At 40.3% G+C, this 18,777-nt stretch overlaps 1 protein-coding gene across 2 annotated transcripts in view; it reads right to left on the bottom strand.

Moving 5' to 3' along the window:
* Window positions 1-18,777, bottom strand: part of cdh12a (cadherin 12, type 2a (N-cadherin 2)) — an 81,536-nt gene that overhangs the window by 8,896 nt on the left and 53,863 nt on the right. For both annotated transcript variants that reach the window (XM_057333379.1, XM_057333378.1), the window contains exons 5-7: window positions 17,708-17,875; window positions 16,646-16,833; window positions 6,140-6,393 (exon numbers count right to left, since the gene is read on the bottom strand). In XM_057333379.1, coding sequence (XP_057189362.1) covers window positions 6,140-6,393; window positions 16,646-16,833; window positions 17,708-17,875 — 610 coding nt within the window. The remainder of the gene's footprint in view (window positions 1-6,139; window positions 6,394-16,645; window positions 16,834-17,707; window positions 17,876-18,777) is intronic.

Genomic DNA, 18,777 nt, shown 5'->3' on the forward strand with positions numbered 1-18,777 from the left:
CTGATTATTAGGATTTATGTTGTCTTTTTTCACGTTGCGCGCATGTCTGCATTTGCAGATCACACAAAGAAACAACATGCGCTAAAAACACACAACAAACTCAACTCGCGTTAGTCCGTAACAAAGTCTTCTGCAATGAAAACACACAGCGTCTCCACGACATTGCATTTACACAGTAAACAGTTTATTTTTATTTATTTAGTTTATTTATTTTAATTTGTGTTTTTTGATATTGAACCCATGACCTTTGCGCAACACAATGCTCAACCAATTGAGCTACAGGAAAACAGCAACACAACAGATCTTGTTATGAGTTAAAAACACATGTTTAAAACAATGTACACTACTGCATTTGAAATAGGTTACATGCGTATGGTCATAAGTAAGTTTTTTAATCTTTGTAAATTAGCAATTATGCACACCTAAACTGCAGATCAATGTATTACGCTTACAATGCAATTTATAGCATGCCCCTTTTGTTGTTACTTTAGTTCAGACAATGTCCCATACACCAAAATGGAAATATCACAAAAGGAATTCAGAAACAAAATTGACTATATACACACTAGCTGAAACATTTTTCCCATTCACCCTGACAGCAATTTTACAGTATATTCAGAGGTCACCAAGTGACATGACTCGTGACCTACACAACTGGCCAGAGCTTTGGAAATCCTTTGAGATCTTCTGTTGTGTTTTATGGAAAAATGTTTTATGGGTTGGATGGGTGGACTATTCCTTGCTATCTATCACTTTATGTATGAACAAGGCTAATGGTTCATTATTTCATTTTTTAGAACAAGATGTTTCAATTCTGCTTCCTTTCAATGGTTGTGGCTAGAAGGGATACAGCTACCTCCACTGGGCATGCGCACTTCAATACCGCATCATTTTTTATTATTGTAAGGTTAGGTTTAGGGTTGGGGTAGGTGTAGGCGTTAGCTAATGTAATTAATTGTAATTTTAAGGCGAGATTTTGCATCACTTCCGGCTGTAGCTGTTTACCTTCTAGCCACAACACCTTTCAACCTGTATGTGTAATTGGAAACATTTTGACAACTGAAAAATAACCTTTCATCATGCCTGCTACCTTTCGGCCCAGTATTGAGACCTGCAGAGACCAGGAATAGCATGAGTGAAAACAGTCCTGTGGATCAGTGAAGCCAGAAGAATAGCAGCAGACCATTATCTGGGTTATACTCCTGTCGTCCCGGGTGAATCCTCACCCGCTTGCCCGAGGTACAGTAAAGCCTCAGTGAGAGGCCCAAAGTGATTCTTCTACTAACTGTTACTGAGCTTCTCGTGTACACACACAGACGGATCTGGACATCACAGACTGGATTCTCCTGTCAAATCACTCTTTCATATCAAATTCATATGTTTTTAAATTAAAACAACTCAATTTAAGATTGTCTAAATAATGGTTTACTCTGGCACTTTTAACTACATTTTATACCATTTTTTGTAGCCTGGTGTTCATGTGTGTATTTCACATAATGTGTATAATATGGTGGAAATGGCCAAAATAGACTGTGACACGTTTTATATTTTTAAACCACAGGTGAAGAAAATTGCACTATATTTATGTATGAAATGCGCATAGCCTTTGGAGGCCATTTTATGGAAAAAAGATGGAAATCCTCTGTTGTGTTGGAACTCCACCCCCCCTTGAAATTCTCTCCTTGGACTTTGTATATATACAGCCACAGAAAAAAAATAGGAGACAATTTCTAAGACCAATTTCAGTTTTTCTGAATTTACTATTTATAGGTATGTGTTTAGGTAAGATGATTATTTTTGTTTTATTCTGTTAACTACTAACAATATTTCTCCCAAACTTCAAACAAAAAATATTGTTTCTATTTGCAGAAAATGAAAACTGGAGAAACAGGTCAAAATAACAGAAATGATGCTCTGTATTTTCAGACCTCAAATACTGCAAAGAAAACAAGTTAAAAATATATTTTTTTATGTGATTACCTCAGTTTTATCACAGTTTTCATGTTTCTTGTAAAATCGCTTACACAATTATACCGGTATTCAGGGACAGGCACTACAATGGTTCAGATCTTACTCATCAGACAGATATCAATTTGTCCATTTAAATGGGGAATCATCAAATCTAACGCAAGTAAATGATGGATTACCTCAGGGATCGGTTTTAGGACCCTTGCTATTCTCCATAAACATGCAGCCCCTTGGAAACATTATTAGAAAACATGGAATTACCTTCCACTGTTATGCAGATGATACTCAGCTATGTATATCTCATCAAGACCAGGGGTCTCATTTATAAATGTTGCGTACGCACAAAACGGGCTGGAAACGTGCACCAGTATACCACTTTCCACGCAAAGGTTGTGATCTATTAAAAACAAACTTGATGGGAGAATCTGCGCACCTGTAAGCAAACTCTGACCCATGCGTACGCACATTCTGGAGACAAGGGGAGACACAAATGGTGAGTCAGTGAACTTAGATTGCAGAAAGTAAGTGTGATAAAAACGATTATAATCGTTAATGCCTCACACACATTTAATTAGACATCGTATCTGTTAAAGATCCACATTATGACAAAGATTAAATCTCAGAGTTATTTGCACTTGTATTGAGTGCTAATTGTTTCATGCACCTTCCTGTAAAATCCAACTCAAATCTTAAATAAAAATTCAATCTAAATATTTAATCAGCGCTGTCTCACCATCACACTATGAGCGCATGAGGAGGAGATGATCCGACTGCATGGAATACAGGACAGCATCAAATACGATAACTGCAGAACACAGTGTAAATAAATACTAAATATATTTTCCTGAAATACTGTGCATGATCATCAAATGTCAAAGTCTGGAAATAAAACCATTAAGCTCTCGCACAATCGTTTCTCTTTATGTCATCGTTATCAGTCCTAACTATATTCATAACAAAATCGGGATGAAACCGTCTTTTACAAATATGTCTTCAAATTTAATCGGTGAAGGATACCATTAATTAATGATGTGATTTTAATGAGGTGTTAATGATCAGTCTAAATGCTGTAAACATACAAATGCTGCAGAGACCCTTCTTTGGCTTTAATCTATTTATAATAATAATTATTATTATTATTAATAATTATAACAATTATTAATTTGTAAATCGTAGTGAATCTCATGTGTGGCCATTTGTGATTTCTTTACGGAGATAAAGGATGGGATCGGGGTTTTTTGGCAGTTTTACATAATTTTTTGTTATTTTTCTATGGCATCTGATAGCGGTTGGACCCAGAAACGATATACGTCCATTATGGTGCGTGACATCAGGCTCAACAAGCGGATTGGATGTCAGTCTGATTAATATACAAATCAGTATTCATGAGGTGCTTTGCATTGACTATTTATGGGTAAAAATGGGCGTGTACAGGGCGGGATATGAAGCTGATTCACGTACGCACACTTGCAGGTGATCTATGATTCATAAAGCGAATATTGCTTACAGGTGTGCGTACGCACAGTTTTAGAAGTCAGAATATTTTTTGGCGTATGCTATTTTTGGCTTTCGGGCGCACGTACACTTTTAGTAAGGATCCTATGCACAGTTTTATAAATGAGACCCCAGGTGATTCCTTCCAGCTATCCAAATTGGCATAGTGCATCGAAGATATAAAACATTGGATGACTAGTAATTTCCTTCTTTTAAATTCTGATAAAACAGAAATATTACTTATCGGACAAAAGACACGTAAACAGAATATTTCGGATTATAACCTGCAAATTGAAGGCTGTACTGTTACTCCAACAAATACAGTTAAAGAAGACCTAGGCGTTATATTAGACTGCAATCTGTCATTTAAAAATCACATCTCAAATGTCACAAAAACAGCCTTCTTCCACCTTAGAAATGTTGCCAAATTACGAAACATTCAATGTGTTGCTGACGCAGAGACGCTTATTCATGCATTTGTGACCTCAAGACTTGACTACTGTAATGCACTATTTAGTGGTTGTCCTGCATCATCAATAAACAAACTACAGCTAGTTCAGAATGCAGCTGCCAGAGTACTAACCAGGTCCATAAAATACCATCACATAACCCCAATGTTATCATCCCTTCACTGGTTACCCATTAAGTGTCGTATTGACTTTAAAGTTCTTTTAATTACTTATAAAACCTTAAACGGTTTAGCCCCTACCTACATAACAGAGCTTCTATCACACTACAACCCATCACGCTCTCTAAGATCTCAAAACTCCAGACTTTTGATAACACCTAGAATAACTAAATCCACCAAAGGTGGTAGAGCTTTCTCATACGTAGCACCTAAACTCTGGAATAGCCTTCCCGATACTATTCGAGGGTAAGACACACTCTCCGATTTTAAATCTAGATTAAAGACACATCTTTTCAGTTAAGCTTTCACTTAATGCATAATATGATAAATAAACCACCGGGAGACTGCATTCTGTCATGGCTCTGCTTCCTTAGTCATGTTTTTCTTGGTCCTGTAGCAGAGCCATGACAAAGTCTTTGGTTATGTGTGGAGAGAAACATATTATTGTCCGTTTGACAATAATATACGTTCTCTCCAGTGTCTTGTCATTGGCCCCATTCCTCTTGTTTCCTCGTTATCTTTCCCTGAGTGTTTAATTACCCACACCTGCCCCATGTCGTTATCCCTCGTTTGTCTTCCCTATTTAAACCCTCATGTTTCTTTGTCCTGTGCTCGGTCATTGTGTTTGGTGCGTTGTGTACTGTGGTCTCGCGTGTTCTTGCTGGTGTTGCTACCCATGGTCCTGTTCGTGTTTTGTGAGTTTTGTTCATTGTATTATTTAAGACGTTTGGTTGTGTCTTTAAGTTTAGTTTTACTGTTCTTGTTTTCATTTTGCCCCCTCGTGGGAAGTCTTTTGTTTTCTGTTTGTTTCTTAGTTTAGTTTCTGTTTGATACCCCCTCGTGGGTTTTTCCTTTGTTTTGTTCATTTAATAAAAGGTATCTGTTAACCCCTTCACTGCCTGCCTGCTATTGGGTTCTTTCTGCCAGTTCGTGACAGCATTCATTAGATATTATTTCCTAGAATGATCTTGCTTGTTATATGATCACCATGCACTGTGCGGTGTTTTTAACGGTTTTTTTTGTTTGTTTTTCTTATTATCTCCTGTAAAGCGACTTTGGAACAATGCACATTATGAAAAGTGCTATATAAATAAAGTTTAATTGAATGTCAGTCTTTCGTATTGCTGTTGGATGACTTTGTCACTCCTGAGGTTTGATTTTGTTGAAATTTAACAAACACTGGACTGGAATGACCAATTACATCTAATGCTGATTAAATTAATTTATTTAGAATGGTCTCTTAATTTTTTTTTCTGCAGCTGTATATTTTGTATAGTGTGGAGGCAATCCTTCTTATTTTCTTCATTATTTCTTCCTTCTTTACATTAGAGCGTATTTTGAACTCGAATAACATTCAGTCTCTTCCGGTATCTTTCTGTGTCGCTCCAATCCTTCCTTTTTCTTTTTACTGCGTCACTTCCGACATGATGTAACTATTTACAACTATGTTATTGGAGCTTCACTTGTAAAGTTTTCAGAGAAATTCAAATTTCACATATTTATCATAATATTTAAACACACGTCTACTGGCTTAACAAGATAAAGTTATGACAAATGATGGCTCTTACACATATGAATGCAACACTAAATTAAACCCATTTTTGTCACATGGGTAATGGGAAATTCATTGTGGTGAAATAAATACCGAAGGCATTCTCTTAAGAGTTACTGAATTACGAATACTTCTGTTTTTTCATGCTCTCACATGCTTTTAACTTCAACATTTTTACACTTTCAAAGGCACTTAAATGAACCCCCCTCCCCAAAAAAGCAAACGTGCCACTTTAAATAAAGTCAACACTTGCAAACTGCAACAGAAGTTTGTCAGAGTAGATTCAATCAAAGCAATGCAAAACAAAACCAGGTCCAAGACGCCAGAGAGAGCCAGAAACCGAACCCACGGGAACACGTTTGTTATTGGTTTATGTTGTCTATGTACACTTGGACTCATTCTCACAAAATATATCTGAAAGGAATTCCCTGAGAGGGCTTGCGTATATTCCCATGCATTTAAGTGTGAATACAGAGGTGAGTATGCTGCCTGCATACCTTATAGGACTGTTGCCAACATCCAGGTCCTCAGCTGTAACAGCTCCTACGATAATGCCTACAGGTGTGTCCTCAAACATCTCCATGCTATAGGACGGCCGGCTGAAGACAGGAGGCTCCTCCACATCCAGAACGTTCACTTTCACCGTGGCCGTGTCTTTAAAAGGTCCCAGATGTAGGAAGCGATGATCAAGAACAATGTTTGAAGCCTCGACTTTAAAGGTGTATGCCTTCCTGGTCTCGTAATCGAGACGCTGTTAAATGAATAACAAGTTTTACATCAATCAATCAATCAATCAATCAATCAATCTCAAAGGGTTTATCTTAAATGCATTCATGTCTTTATTTTATTTTTATCCATCCATTGGCAACAAAGAGAAGTTAATGCAGAGATGTGTGGCTGTGTATTGTTACAGAATAAGAAAACACACTCAATTTCATTCAGGGCATAAAACTCAAAGTCATGATCTAACTGGAATGCTTCCACAACAGAGGACTCATGCCAAGATCAAACGTGAGGAGAACAAGATATAGCCATCTACCCTGGAATCATACAGCAGAAGAAAAAAAAGCAAAGTGGGAAAAGTCTTTGGCCGGTAGCTCTTGCATCACTGTGCTCATTCAGTCTTGTAAAAGGCTGAATTTTATTCGGTCACACCTGAGACGCAGTGAGCTGGGACAGACCGCACACTTCAGAACTTCACAAGTGACTCGAAAGGGTCTAACAGATTTATTCACTTTCAATTAAATAACGCCTGGGGCATAAATTAATGGAAAACATCCATTCCCTATCAAAAGCTACACTCAATGCTGTGTTTCAAATGCTATGGGAGAACATTCTTTGTTCGACCGGTTGTGAAGCACGTGTGTCAAACACGGCACAAATTGGCTTTAAATAACCTCGGCAGGTGACGTGGCTAATTACCCCCGCACCTGCATGTTATAAATACAAGCGAAGCGGACGCATCTTCAGGTTTCTTTGTCTTCAAGGACCGCTTTGTGTGGAAACTACTGCCAGGTATCTCTCCATGGGTAGAAAGAACTGTAGGCAAGGGCTACAGGATTCAACTTGCATATCGCCCTCCGTGTTTCAACGGTGTGGTCTCCACTTCCGTGCAACCGGAGCAAGCGCATTTGTTGGCACAAGAATTGCAAGCTCTGCTGGACCAAGGGGCCACAAAAAGTGTTCCCCTACCAGACAGAGAGTCAGGCTATTACAGCCGGTATTTTCTAGTTCCCAAGAGGGATGGGGGGTTGCGTCCGATCCTAGATCTTCGCGGATTGAACTGCTACCTGAAGACGCACAAGTTCAAAATGTTGACAATCAAGATAATTGTGTCTCAAATTCAGTCACAAGACTGGTTCGTAAAGATCAATCTCAAAGATGCATACTTTCACATAGCGATCTTGCCACAACACAGGAAATTCCTGAGGTTCGCTTTCGGGGTTGAAGCTTACCAGTATCGGGTTCTTCCATTTGGCCTTGCCTTGTCACCCCGCACATGCACGAAATGCATGGATGCAGCTCTGGCTCCTCTGCGACTCCAGGGCATCCGCATTTTGAATTACATAGACGACTGGCTGATTTTGGCTCAGTCTCGGGAGCTAGCGCTTCGACATCGGGATGTTGTCCTAGCTCATCTCAAAATGCAGGGATTGAGACGCAACGCCACGAAAAGCGTTCTCTCTCCTGCGGAGAAGACAACGTATGTGGGAGTTGTATGGAACTTGGTCACGATGCAGGCACAGTTGTCCCTTGCACATGTCGAATCCATTCAAAACACCCTAAGTTACATCAGGCTAGCCCAGAAAGTTACAAATCATCACTTTCAAAGAGTTCTAGGTCTCATGGTGGCTGCATCCACGGTGATACCCTTGGGCCTCCTGTATATGAGACCGTTTCAGTTGTGGCTCAGAGCCAGGGGATTTCATCCAAGGGCCAATCCCCAGAGGCAGATAAGGGTGACTCGCCAGGTGGTTCGCACCCTTTCTATGTGGTTCAGACCTCGGTTTCTGACTCTAGGTCCCACTCTCGGTCCGTGTTGTCGTCGCAAGATGCTAACGACAGAAGCTTCCCTCACGGGTTGGGGTGCGGTCTTAGATGGCCATCCAGCCCAAGGGATCTGGAGAGGTCATCTTCTCGATTGGCACAGCTATTGCCTCGAGATGATGGCTGTATTTCGGGCCCTGAAATACTTCCTCCGAAAATTACGAGGCTACGATGTCCTAGTGCGGGTGGACAACACTTCAGTAGTCTCGTACATAAATCACTAGGGCGGGCTGCGGTCGTGCCACCTGAACAAACTGGCCCAGCAGATCCTGCCTTGGGCAGAGGGCAAATTCCTGTGCCTCAGAGCGATTCACATCCCGGGGCATATTAATGTGGGAGCAGACTTGCTGTCTAGACAAGCTGTGACGAACGGGGAATGGAAACTCCTTCCCGAGATAGTCAAACAAATCTGGGAAAGATTTTACGAAGCAGAGGTGGACCTCTTTCCTCTTTCGCCTCTTATTGGTATTCCCCCTTTGGTCAACCAGAGTCTGGTTCTCGGACCTAGTATCCTTCCTCAACGACTCGCCATGGGCGATCCCAGTCAGGAGGTATCTCTTGTCTCAAGCGCACGGGACAATACTTCATCCCCGTCCCTAGCTTTGGAATCTCTGTGACGAGTGAGGCGTGACTAGAGCCGTTGGAGGGCCGGTGATGCGATTGCTAATGAGCGTCAGCTGGGCGCCACACCGGCCTCTTATTTCTCATGGAGGAGATCGGAAGCATAAAAGGATGAACGGCAGGAGAATACGGCGAGAGAGGACCGGGCCTGGACATTGGTTAAGTTTTGTTTATGTTTGTGTTGCCGGCAGTTGTCCGCGAGGGGCTGCCGGCTTGTTACTTTTGTATTTTTGTGTATTTATTTTTGATTAAAATGTTTAATGTTCGCAGGTTCCCGCCTCCTTCCTTCCGTTTTATTGAGCTTTATTACAATCCCATGTCTGGCCCCTGAAGGGAACCAGCTGAGAGGTGCTGGGCTTCCGCCCGATGTAGTGGAGACTATTCTAAGTGCTAGGGCTCCCTCCACTAGAAGGTGCTACGCCCTTAGATGGCGTGCTTTTGAAAGATGGTGCATGTCACACCACGCAGACCCAATTCACTGCCAGATTGTTTCAGTGTTGGAGTTTCTGCAAGAGAAACTGACCCCAGGCACATGCCCCGGTACTCTCAGGGTTCATGTCCAGATGATTCCTTCCAGCTATCCAAATTTGCAGAGTGCATCGAATATATAAAACATTGGATGGCTTGTAATTTCCTTCTTATAAATTCTAATAAAACCAAAGATACGTGAGCAGAATATTTCGGATCAGAACCTGCAAGTTGAAGGCTGCACTGTTACTCCAACAAATACAGTTAAAGACCTAGGCTTTATATTAGACAGCAACTTGTCATTTAAAAATCACATCTCAAATGTCACAAAAACAGCCTTCTTCCACCTTAGAAATGTTGCCAAATTACAAAATATTCTATGTGTTGCTGACGCAGAGACGCTTATTCATGCATTTGTGACCTCAAGACTTGACAACTATAATGCACTACTTAGTGGTTGTCCTGCATCATCAATAAACAAACTACAGTTAGTTCAGAATGCAGCTGCCAGAGTTCTAACCAGGTCCAGAAAATACTATCACATAACCCCAATGTTATCAACCCTTCACCGGTTACCCATTAAGTATCGTATTGACTTTAAAGTTCTTTTAATTACTTATAAAGCCTTAAACGGTTTAGCCCCTACCTACATAACAGAGCTTCTACCACACTACAACCCATCACGCTCTCGAAGATCTCAAAACTCCAGACGTTTGATAACACCTAGAATAACTAAATCCACCAAAGGGGGTAGAGCTTTCTCATACGTAGCACCTAAACTCTGCAATAGCCTTCCTGATACTATTCGAGGGTCAGACACACTCTCCAAATTTAAATCTAGATTAAAAACACATCTTTTCAGTTAAGCTTTCACTTAATGCAAAATATGCTAAATAAACCACCGGGAGTCTGCATTTATTAGATATTATTCACTAGAATAATCTTGCTTGTTCTATAAACACCATGCATTGTGCTGTGTTTTACCTTTTTTGTGTTTTTTCTTATTTTCTCCTGTAAAGCTGCTTTGGAACAATGCACATTGTTAAAAGCGCTATATAAATAAAATTTAACTGAATTCATGTGGCCACCATTTCGGATTGCCACGCCCTGATTGATGGGGTTTCTGTGGGAAAACACCCTTTAGTCGCCCGCTTTATTCATGGAGCGAGGCGACTGAGGCCTCCTTCTAGACAGAGAGTCCCTTCATGGGACTTAGCTATAATGCTCGCTGGCCTGGTTGGCGCCCCTTTCGAACCTATGGAGTCAGCACCTCTCAGGCTTCTGACCCTTAAGATGGTTTTTCTAACGGCAATCACTTCTCTTAAGAGAATTGGAAATTTGCAGGAGCTCTCAACCTCGCCATCCTGTTTAATTTTTGCCCCTGGGATGGTCAAAGCTATTCTGCATCCTGACCCGAGTTATCTGCCTAAAGTTCCGTTCTCCCCCGTGCATCCGGTTGTTCTGCCGTTCATGACGTCGGAGCTGGAACAACTATACTTACTGTAATCTGTACTACTTATTGTACTATACTTCGAAATTACATCCACCGCACTAGCCAGTGGCGTACATCAGAGCAGCTTTTCATATGTTATAGGGGGCCGCTACCGTAGGGCGGCTGCCACCAAGCAGACTATATCACTTTGGGTGAGGGATGCTATTGCCCTGTTCTATGAGGCTCGTGGTCAAGCCTCTCCTCTAGGAGTCAGGGCTCATTCAACAAGGGGGGTTTCATCTTCTATGGCCTTAGCAAGAGGTGTCTCCTTGCAGCATGTTTGTGATGTGGCGGGTTGGTCCTCTCCGCACACATTTGTCAGATTTTATAGTCTGGATGTCCATGCTACTCCAGGCGCACTCATCCTGGACTCAACATCCCAGAGTCACATCTGAGACCTCCTCTCGGCTTGTGCACACACACACCACACAACCTTGGGGGGTCCAGACACCCCCAGTGCGGCGGCGTTGGTATTCTCGTTCCCATAGTGTTTGAAATTCAGCATCGAGTGTAGCTTTTGATAGGGAATGTCTCGGGTTACTTGGCTGTAACCCTGTTCCCTGAAAAAGTGGGAACGATATGCTGCGCCTCAATGCCGCACTGTAGGTGCGCCCGGACTTCCTTTCAGACAAAGTTGGAACCTGAAGACGCGTCCGCTTCGCGTGTATTCATAACCTGCAGGTGCGGGGGTAATTAGCCACATCACCTGCCGAGGTTATTTAAAGCCAATTTTTGGCGTGTTTCACACGTGCTTCACAACTGGTCGAACAAAGAATGTTCTCCCATAGCGTTTGAAATGCAGCATCTCGTTCCCGCTTTTTCAGAACAGGGTTACAGCCAAGTAACCCGAGACGATTTAATGAAATGAATGTCTTAGGAATGGGATGACAAAGCAAAGGTCTCACAGAACACACAGAGAGCAAATGACCTTAAATTACCCCAATTACTCAAACCACTGCAGAACACACACAAATACAGTTGTTGTGATAAATCTTGTCTTGTTTATTCACTAATGTTTGCCCGTTTGGGTATGTGAGACTGACTGTGGCTTCTCTTAGCTTGTAAAAATTTCAAGTCAAGTGAGCCTATTACGCTTGTTACAAAAACACTCCAGGACATTTCATTTTGCTCAGTAAAGTACGCGTTTTAGAAGCAAACATCCTTTCGCAAACATTTTTTTGACACCACTGACAATAACAGATACTTTTGCAATTTTTTCAATAAATAAGTGCTTGTGCAAAAACAAGAAAACATTGAGGGGTTTGTTTTGACATGAAAGTAAAGTAAAATGTTAAAAAAATTATCTTTCAGAGTTGTCATTTGTGTTTAGTTTAAGCATCAACTTGGTCTGATGTTTCTCTTAAAGTTACCTATGAGAAATTTAAATAGAAACAAATACTTAATAATACATGGGCAAAATAATATATGGGTAAAATAATATATGGGTAAAATAAGCTGAATTTGTAAATGTTGGAATTAATTTTGACTTGACTGCAGACTTGCCTTATCTGAGCACAGTTTGTAACATTGTTAAAGTTTACCATTCGGTCATCATTTACTCACCCTCTTGTCATTTCAAACCTGTATGACTTTCTTTCTTCAGCAGAACACAAAATATTTTATTTTGAAGGCAGTTGGTAACCAAACAGCGCTGGCACCCATTCACTTCTATTGTGTGGACACAAAACCAATGCAAGTCAATGGGTGCTGATTAACAAAATTCTTCAAAATATCTTCTTTTGAAGAAAGTCAGACAGGTTTGAAATGACATGAGGGTGAGTAAATTATGACAGAATTTATTAATGTTAATATTTTTGGGTGAACTTTGATTTTAAGATCTTTTATGAAACTCTATTGAAGACATTTGTGAGATTTCTTTTTCTCTTGAGACACAGGAGGCTTAAGCAAAAGTTTCTATTTACTTTCCATTTATTCTCATTGATGTCAAGGAGAAACAGATATCTCACCTGTGATTTGTTCTTTATTACTTCAGTGTGTTTAGTTCATAAGTATAACTCAGTGTAACAAAAAAGTACACTTTTTACCAGTAAACTTACCAGGTTTGTATATGGAATTCATCTGACCTGTTAAACTTTGCAGATCAGCTCAGGTACAGTAATATTACTTAAAGCACCCAGACACTTTCAAAACCATGAGTTTTTGATTACATGGCCGACTGAATGGCAACTCTTTTGTATTATTTTCAGCACATCACTGTTCCTGCTCCTCCAGGAGTTCTCATCATCAGTCAACATTGCAGAATAAGGTTTAGATATGTATGTGCATTGATGTCTGCAGGCTGAGCTCATTATTGTGCTGACCATGCTGAAACAGTAACATCCTCAGGCATGACAGAACAGCGATCCAGCTGGACCATCAGATGCACGCAGTGGCCCCTGCGGCAACCTTTGGCCATCATTAACCTTGATGTGGTTTTAAAAACTTTGCTTATAAATTCTCACCTGAGAAGGAATGTCATAAAGGGTTAGTCTTTTCTATCTGTTTGCAGTTTTCTCTATATCCAACAATAACATTCGGTTCAATTAGAAAATCGGTGAGGTATTTAATTGCCTTACTTTAAATAGTGCACTGTCAGAAAAAAGGTACAAAAGGGGATGGTACTCTTTCAAAAAGTAAACCTTTGCACCTAAAGAGTGCATATAGTACATCAAAGGTACATTTTGGTACCAAATATACACATATCTATATGACTCGTGACCAGAAGGTGCACCTTACCCCCACTTGCTTCCCGGGCGCTGCAGTGATAGCTGCCCACTGCTCTGGGTGTACGTGTGTTCACTACTCTCTGGATGGGTTAAATGCAGAGGTCACATTTCGGGTATGGGTCACCATATCTGCCTAATAGGTCACTTTCACTTTACTCAATTCTATTGTAGTCTAAACCTGTCCTGTTGGAGTTCTCTTATGTCCTTTGAACTTCATCTTGCAACAAAGTTACGCTGGAAACCTTTAGATGGCAGTGTTTATCTAGTCCCAGTGACTTCTGAGACTGTTCCATTGAGAATTAACACAAAGCCTCAGTTCTCCGGTTTGGATCCTCTCCACTCAAAAGAGAATGTTAATCAGATGCAAGCCCGTAGTTGTTTTGTTATTCAATACGCTGCACATAGCAAAACTTGAATTAATTCCCCTACTAATTGACATTTATTCATGAATTCTTAACTGCACTGTTGTTACAAGTTTGTAAGAAGTCAAAATCCATTCCAGGATTGAAACTTTGAATATCCGCTTACTTCAAGAAATGTAAAAGCATTTAAACTTATTTTCAGCCTCCCACGATAATAAACATTTATTCTCTGAGCCAAGTAATACCAGCAAAACCTTAACCTTAAAAATAAGCAGCTAGTAACAATTACCCAGTAAATTAAATGACCAAAACCTTCCTGGGTGTAGCTGCCTATTACTTAAAATAATCCCATAAATTGCAAGAGTAAAATCCACTTTATGTCCTGGTGTTGACACAGAGACAGTTATCTTCTCCAATTAACCGAGCTCATCCTCTTACCGCTCGAACCAGCGCTGATCCACTAAAGTCACGAGACCCCAAATGTTCAATCTCAGCATTTCAGAAAAGTCCCAGTGAAGCACAGCAGGGAAGTGATGGAGCGGCTCGACAAAGTGAAGTTAAAGCAGAGGGAATTCTGTTATTGAGGACGAAGGAAAGAAAGGCCATTGTCATTGACCCTCTTGCCTGCCCCACGGTGAGGATGCCACATATCCATTTGCAGACGTTTTTTTGGGTCACCAGATATGGCACACCCATTTTGCAATGTAAGGACTATGTCACATTGCCCTGCACAGACTCAGCTTGGGGAATATAAAAAAGGTGGAAAAGGTGGAAAATAAAAGAGGGAGTGAAGGACGGGGAGAAAAATGGTCACCATGGCTCTTGTGATCTACTGTGGATGAAACTTTACATTATGAAACACGGCACAGCGTTGACATTCTGTGGATGCCTCTTCCCTCCATCTGCAGCAGAAACAAAGTACAGCAGCAGTGTACAGCGGCAGACTGTCATTACATTTCTACAGACTACACCAGCTTTGAGTAATGAAGGAGTAACCTCTCCAACCCCCAGAGGATAAGAACACTCCACAAGCGTTTGTTTTAGCTTAGGGCTTATACCATGACCAGCTCATCTGCGACTGGCCGGGTGTCCAAGAGAATTTGTACTTATCACTTCACATCAAGAGGTAGACATTACGATGACCATAACATTCATTTATTCATGCCCGCTAAATCCAAAAATATTGAGCTCATAATGTATTTTTAAACTCCCTTTCGAGATGCCAGCGTTATACGTTTCTTTTTCATCCCCGCAATGTTGGCAAAACAGGAATGGAAAAGCAATGTTCTACGGACTACCACAAGCCACATAATGAATTGATAAAGTCCGAGAGCAGATGTTGCGTACTGTAGTGTGAGATAACCGTAAGCACTTTCGTGGCTTAATACATTATTCATTCACAACACTATGGATGGTCATCCAATAATAAGATATGAGTCACTTGAGGGTAAACACACACAAGCTCGTGAATGAAGGAGCACTGTGGGTTATTGCTATCATCCGTGAATTCACAGCTGTGTGAAAGCTTTGCACATAACATTCTGATTTGCATCTGCCGTGTCACCCGGACTTAGATAGGGCGGCAAAATATTTCAATATTACATCCAAATGCTGGCAAAGAAGTCATTGCAAATTGTGCAATGAAAACAATCACGCTAAATGTGGAACAATGCAGCTAAATGTACCATTACAAATGTAATTGTATTATATGCACATCCTCTCGCAAACTCTCTCTACTGTTTATACAGTACATCTTTATTATTATTACTATTTTATTAAAATGTATCATTGCCTTTGCTTATCCTGTTACATTCTACTACACAGATTTTAGATACTGTAAAATCCATCTTAAAGAGATAGTTCACCCAAAAATGAAAATTTTGTCATCATTTACTCATCCACTTGCCATTTCAAACCTGTATGACTTTCTTTCTTCTGCAGAACACAGAAGATATTTTGAAGAATGTTGGGAACCGAACAACGCCGGTACCCATTTACTGATGATAGAATTTCGATGAAGAATCTACTTTAAGTTGTATTCAATCAATTCATCAATGGATATCAGTGCATAAGGAACACTGCTCCCAAAACGCTTATTCCATCATCATTTGTTCACTCTCATGTCATGACTTTGTGCAACACAAAAGATATTTATCAAACATGCATTCAAAAGGGTGGCGAGAACAGCAAAAGTGATTTATGACCAGAGGTTTGTCAAGCTTGTAAACAAACAAGAAGCACAAATGTAGACACAGCATAAAAGCAGCCCATCCGATATGACTGCTTTGTGTGAGGATCAGATTAAATTTCAGGTTATTATTCACAGAAAATTGTCTGTGTAGTTCTCGAATCTCATTCGAATGTGTGCAAGTTTAACATCAATGATGCAAAATGTCACTGGATCTGAGGTTGCTATAATAACCACAGTCACAACAAGCTAGATTTGAATAAGCATATATTTAATGCACAAATAAAACTTGAGAGGCACGGTGGCAGAGTAGTATTTTAATGAGGAAGATTAAAATCCTCACACAAGGCACATAAATCCTATGGACTATGTTTAAAATTATTTTCATTTACATTCACACAGGTCTGTAATATCATGAGCGCAAAGTAAATGAAGACCATTCTTTAGTTTTTGTGCAACCTATCCCTTCAATATAAAGTGGGTCCAATAATGCAGTGCTACTGCCTGAATAATTAATGAATTCTGAATGTAAATACATTCAGACACCAAATCAGTATTCATGCAGAGGCTGAAAATGAGAACAGGAACTCTGACCCTACCTTTTTCAGTATCACTGTTCCCTCCTGAGTGTGTTTATTGCTGTAAATATCGAACAGTGATCCTCCATCAGCAGGAAAAATGCTGTACTCCACATCAGCATTCTTCCCGGAGTCCAGATCATGAGCTCTGATCCTCCCCACAGATGAGCCCACTAGTGAAGATTCAGGGACCCGCAGGTGAAAGATACCTGGATTCACAAACATCTTTATTAGTAATTATCAAGAAATAAGCTTAAAAGAATGTTTGATTTCTAAATGTAGGAATGTTGTGGGTTCAACTCGGGTTAAGCTCAAAACATTTGGATCACCACAGGAAAGAATTTTAAACAATTTGAGGGTACGGTAGGTCACTTGCAATAAAAGTAATGGGCTCAAGCAAGCCAAACATTAAAATGCAATCTGTATTTTACAAGTACAACCCCAAGACCTAAACATTATGGGGCGGTATCCCAGACAGGGATTAGGTTAAACAGGCTTTAGTTAAAATAGGATATTTAAGTATGTTTTTAAAACATACTTTGCAAAAAATATTACTGTGTGCATTTAGAGACAAAACAATCGCAATGATATATTTTAAGAAATGTCAGTTCAAGTTGTTTTCAATCAAGACATTAGTCTTGGACTAGACTTCAGCCTTGTCCGAAAAACAGTCATATACAGGTTTTGAACAACATGATGGTGAATAAATAATGACAGAATTTTTATCCCTTTAAGTATAATGTGCATTATGCCACAAATACACCAGCAGGAGCCCCGGAGATCTTGATTGTGGCCAGTGGTAAATCTGAGCCATGTTGCCATGCTGGGTCGTGCATAGTGTTTTTTCCCTGTTTCGAACAAAGTTCTTCTTTGATATCAGTGGCTGCCATTAACTGAATTAAACAATCCAAATAACTGCCTTATGTTTAAGGTTTCCACAGAGCACAGCAAATATGAAACCAGATTAAATTCACATTAAGGTAAACCCCGGGGATAAACGGCGGCTGATATAGAAATGCTGACTACGTAAGCCTAGGTGCACTCGATAATGATTCCATGACTTCGGGAAACATCTGGACTCACTTTTAGAAAATCGAGGTGGGTTGTCGTTGACATCCCGGAGAGTGATGTTGATGGTGGTGGTCCCAGCTAAGCCTCCAAGCTGACCTCCCATGTCTTTAGCCTGCATGACCACCTGGTACATTTCCTTAACCTCCCTATCCATGTTGGGTAAGGCAACTCTTATGACCCCTAAGTCAGAACAAGTGAGAGAGATCAGATCAGATCAGTATAACTTTAAATGTTTTGTCAGGTAACCTAATGTGCTTAATTTTGTAACATCTAAACTTTTTTTAATACTATACAATGAAAATCTTTTTAAGGGTTTTATCCTTCACAACATTTTTTTTCAGATATTGAGCAAGTACATAAATCAGTGTTGAAAACTGGTTAACAACCGGAAGCTTGTAATAACGATTATGCTGTAGTCAGATTTCCTTTAAAAAGTGGGTCAATGATGTTTAAAAACCATGTGGTGTGAGCTGCTAACGTTACTACACCTTCATGCGTGTCATTTTCACGCCTAGAGGACAAAAAACGGCTTGGGTTGGGGTTAGTCCTGTTTTGTATGGAGGTAGCAAAATTTGACAGGGTAGCACAATAGGCCCTTTTCACAATGACGTCACGTAACTTCTGCCTTTTCGCAAAGCAGTGTATCATAACATCAGTCTTGCAACAAACAAGAAGAAGAAGAAGAAGAACTTCCGTTTTGCCGTCACGCTGGAATTTAACAACAGTGAAAAAAAAACTGACAGAACACGTATTCAAGTACTTATCCTAGCACCTTCGCTAACACAAAAAGAAAACAAAACACTTACCTTCATTATCAAACAGGTACTGTTCAACGAAGAATTTGTATCCTTTCTCTAGCTTTGATCTTGTCATTTGCGAAAATTTGTCTGCAAGATGTTTGTGACAAGAAGAGCGGGACGAGGGCCGTGAGGGAACTGCGCTAGGCCGGTGACGCGAGTGATAACGCTCTGCTTGTCACAACGTTGTACATCATCTAGCTGTATTTGTGGCAGATGTGCAAGGGACTTGGTAAACTCCATTCTGAGGCGCTAGCGGAAGTAACTTCTTCTTCTTGAGTTTTA

This window comes from Triplophysa rosa, linkage group LG5 (genome assembly GCF_024868665.1).
Source record: "Triplophysa rosa linkage group LG5, Trosa_1v2, whole genome shotgun sequence".
Classification (NCBI taxonomy): Eukaryota; Metazoa; Chordata; class Actinopteri; order Cypriniformes; family Nemacheilidae; genus Triplophysa; species Triplophysa rosa.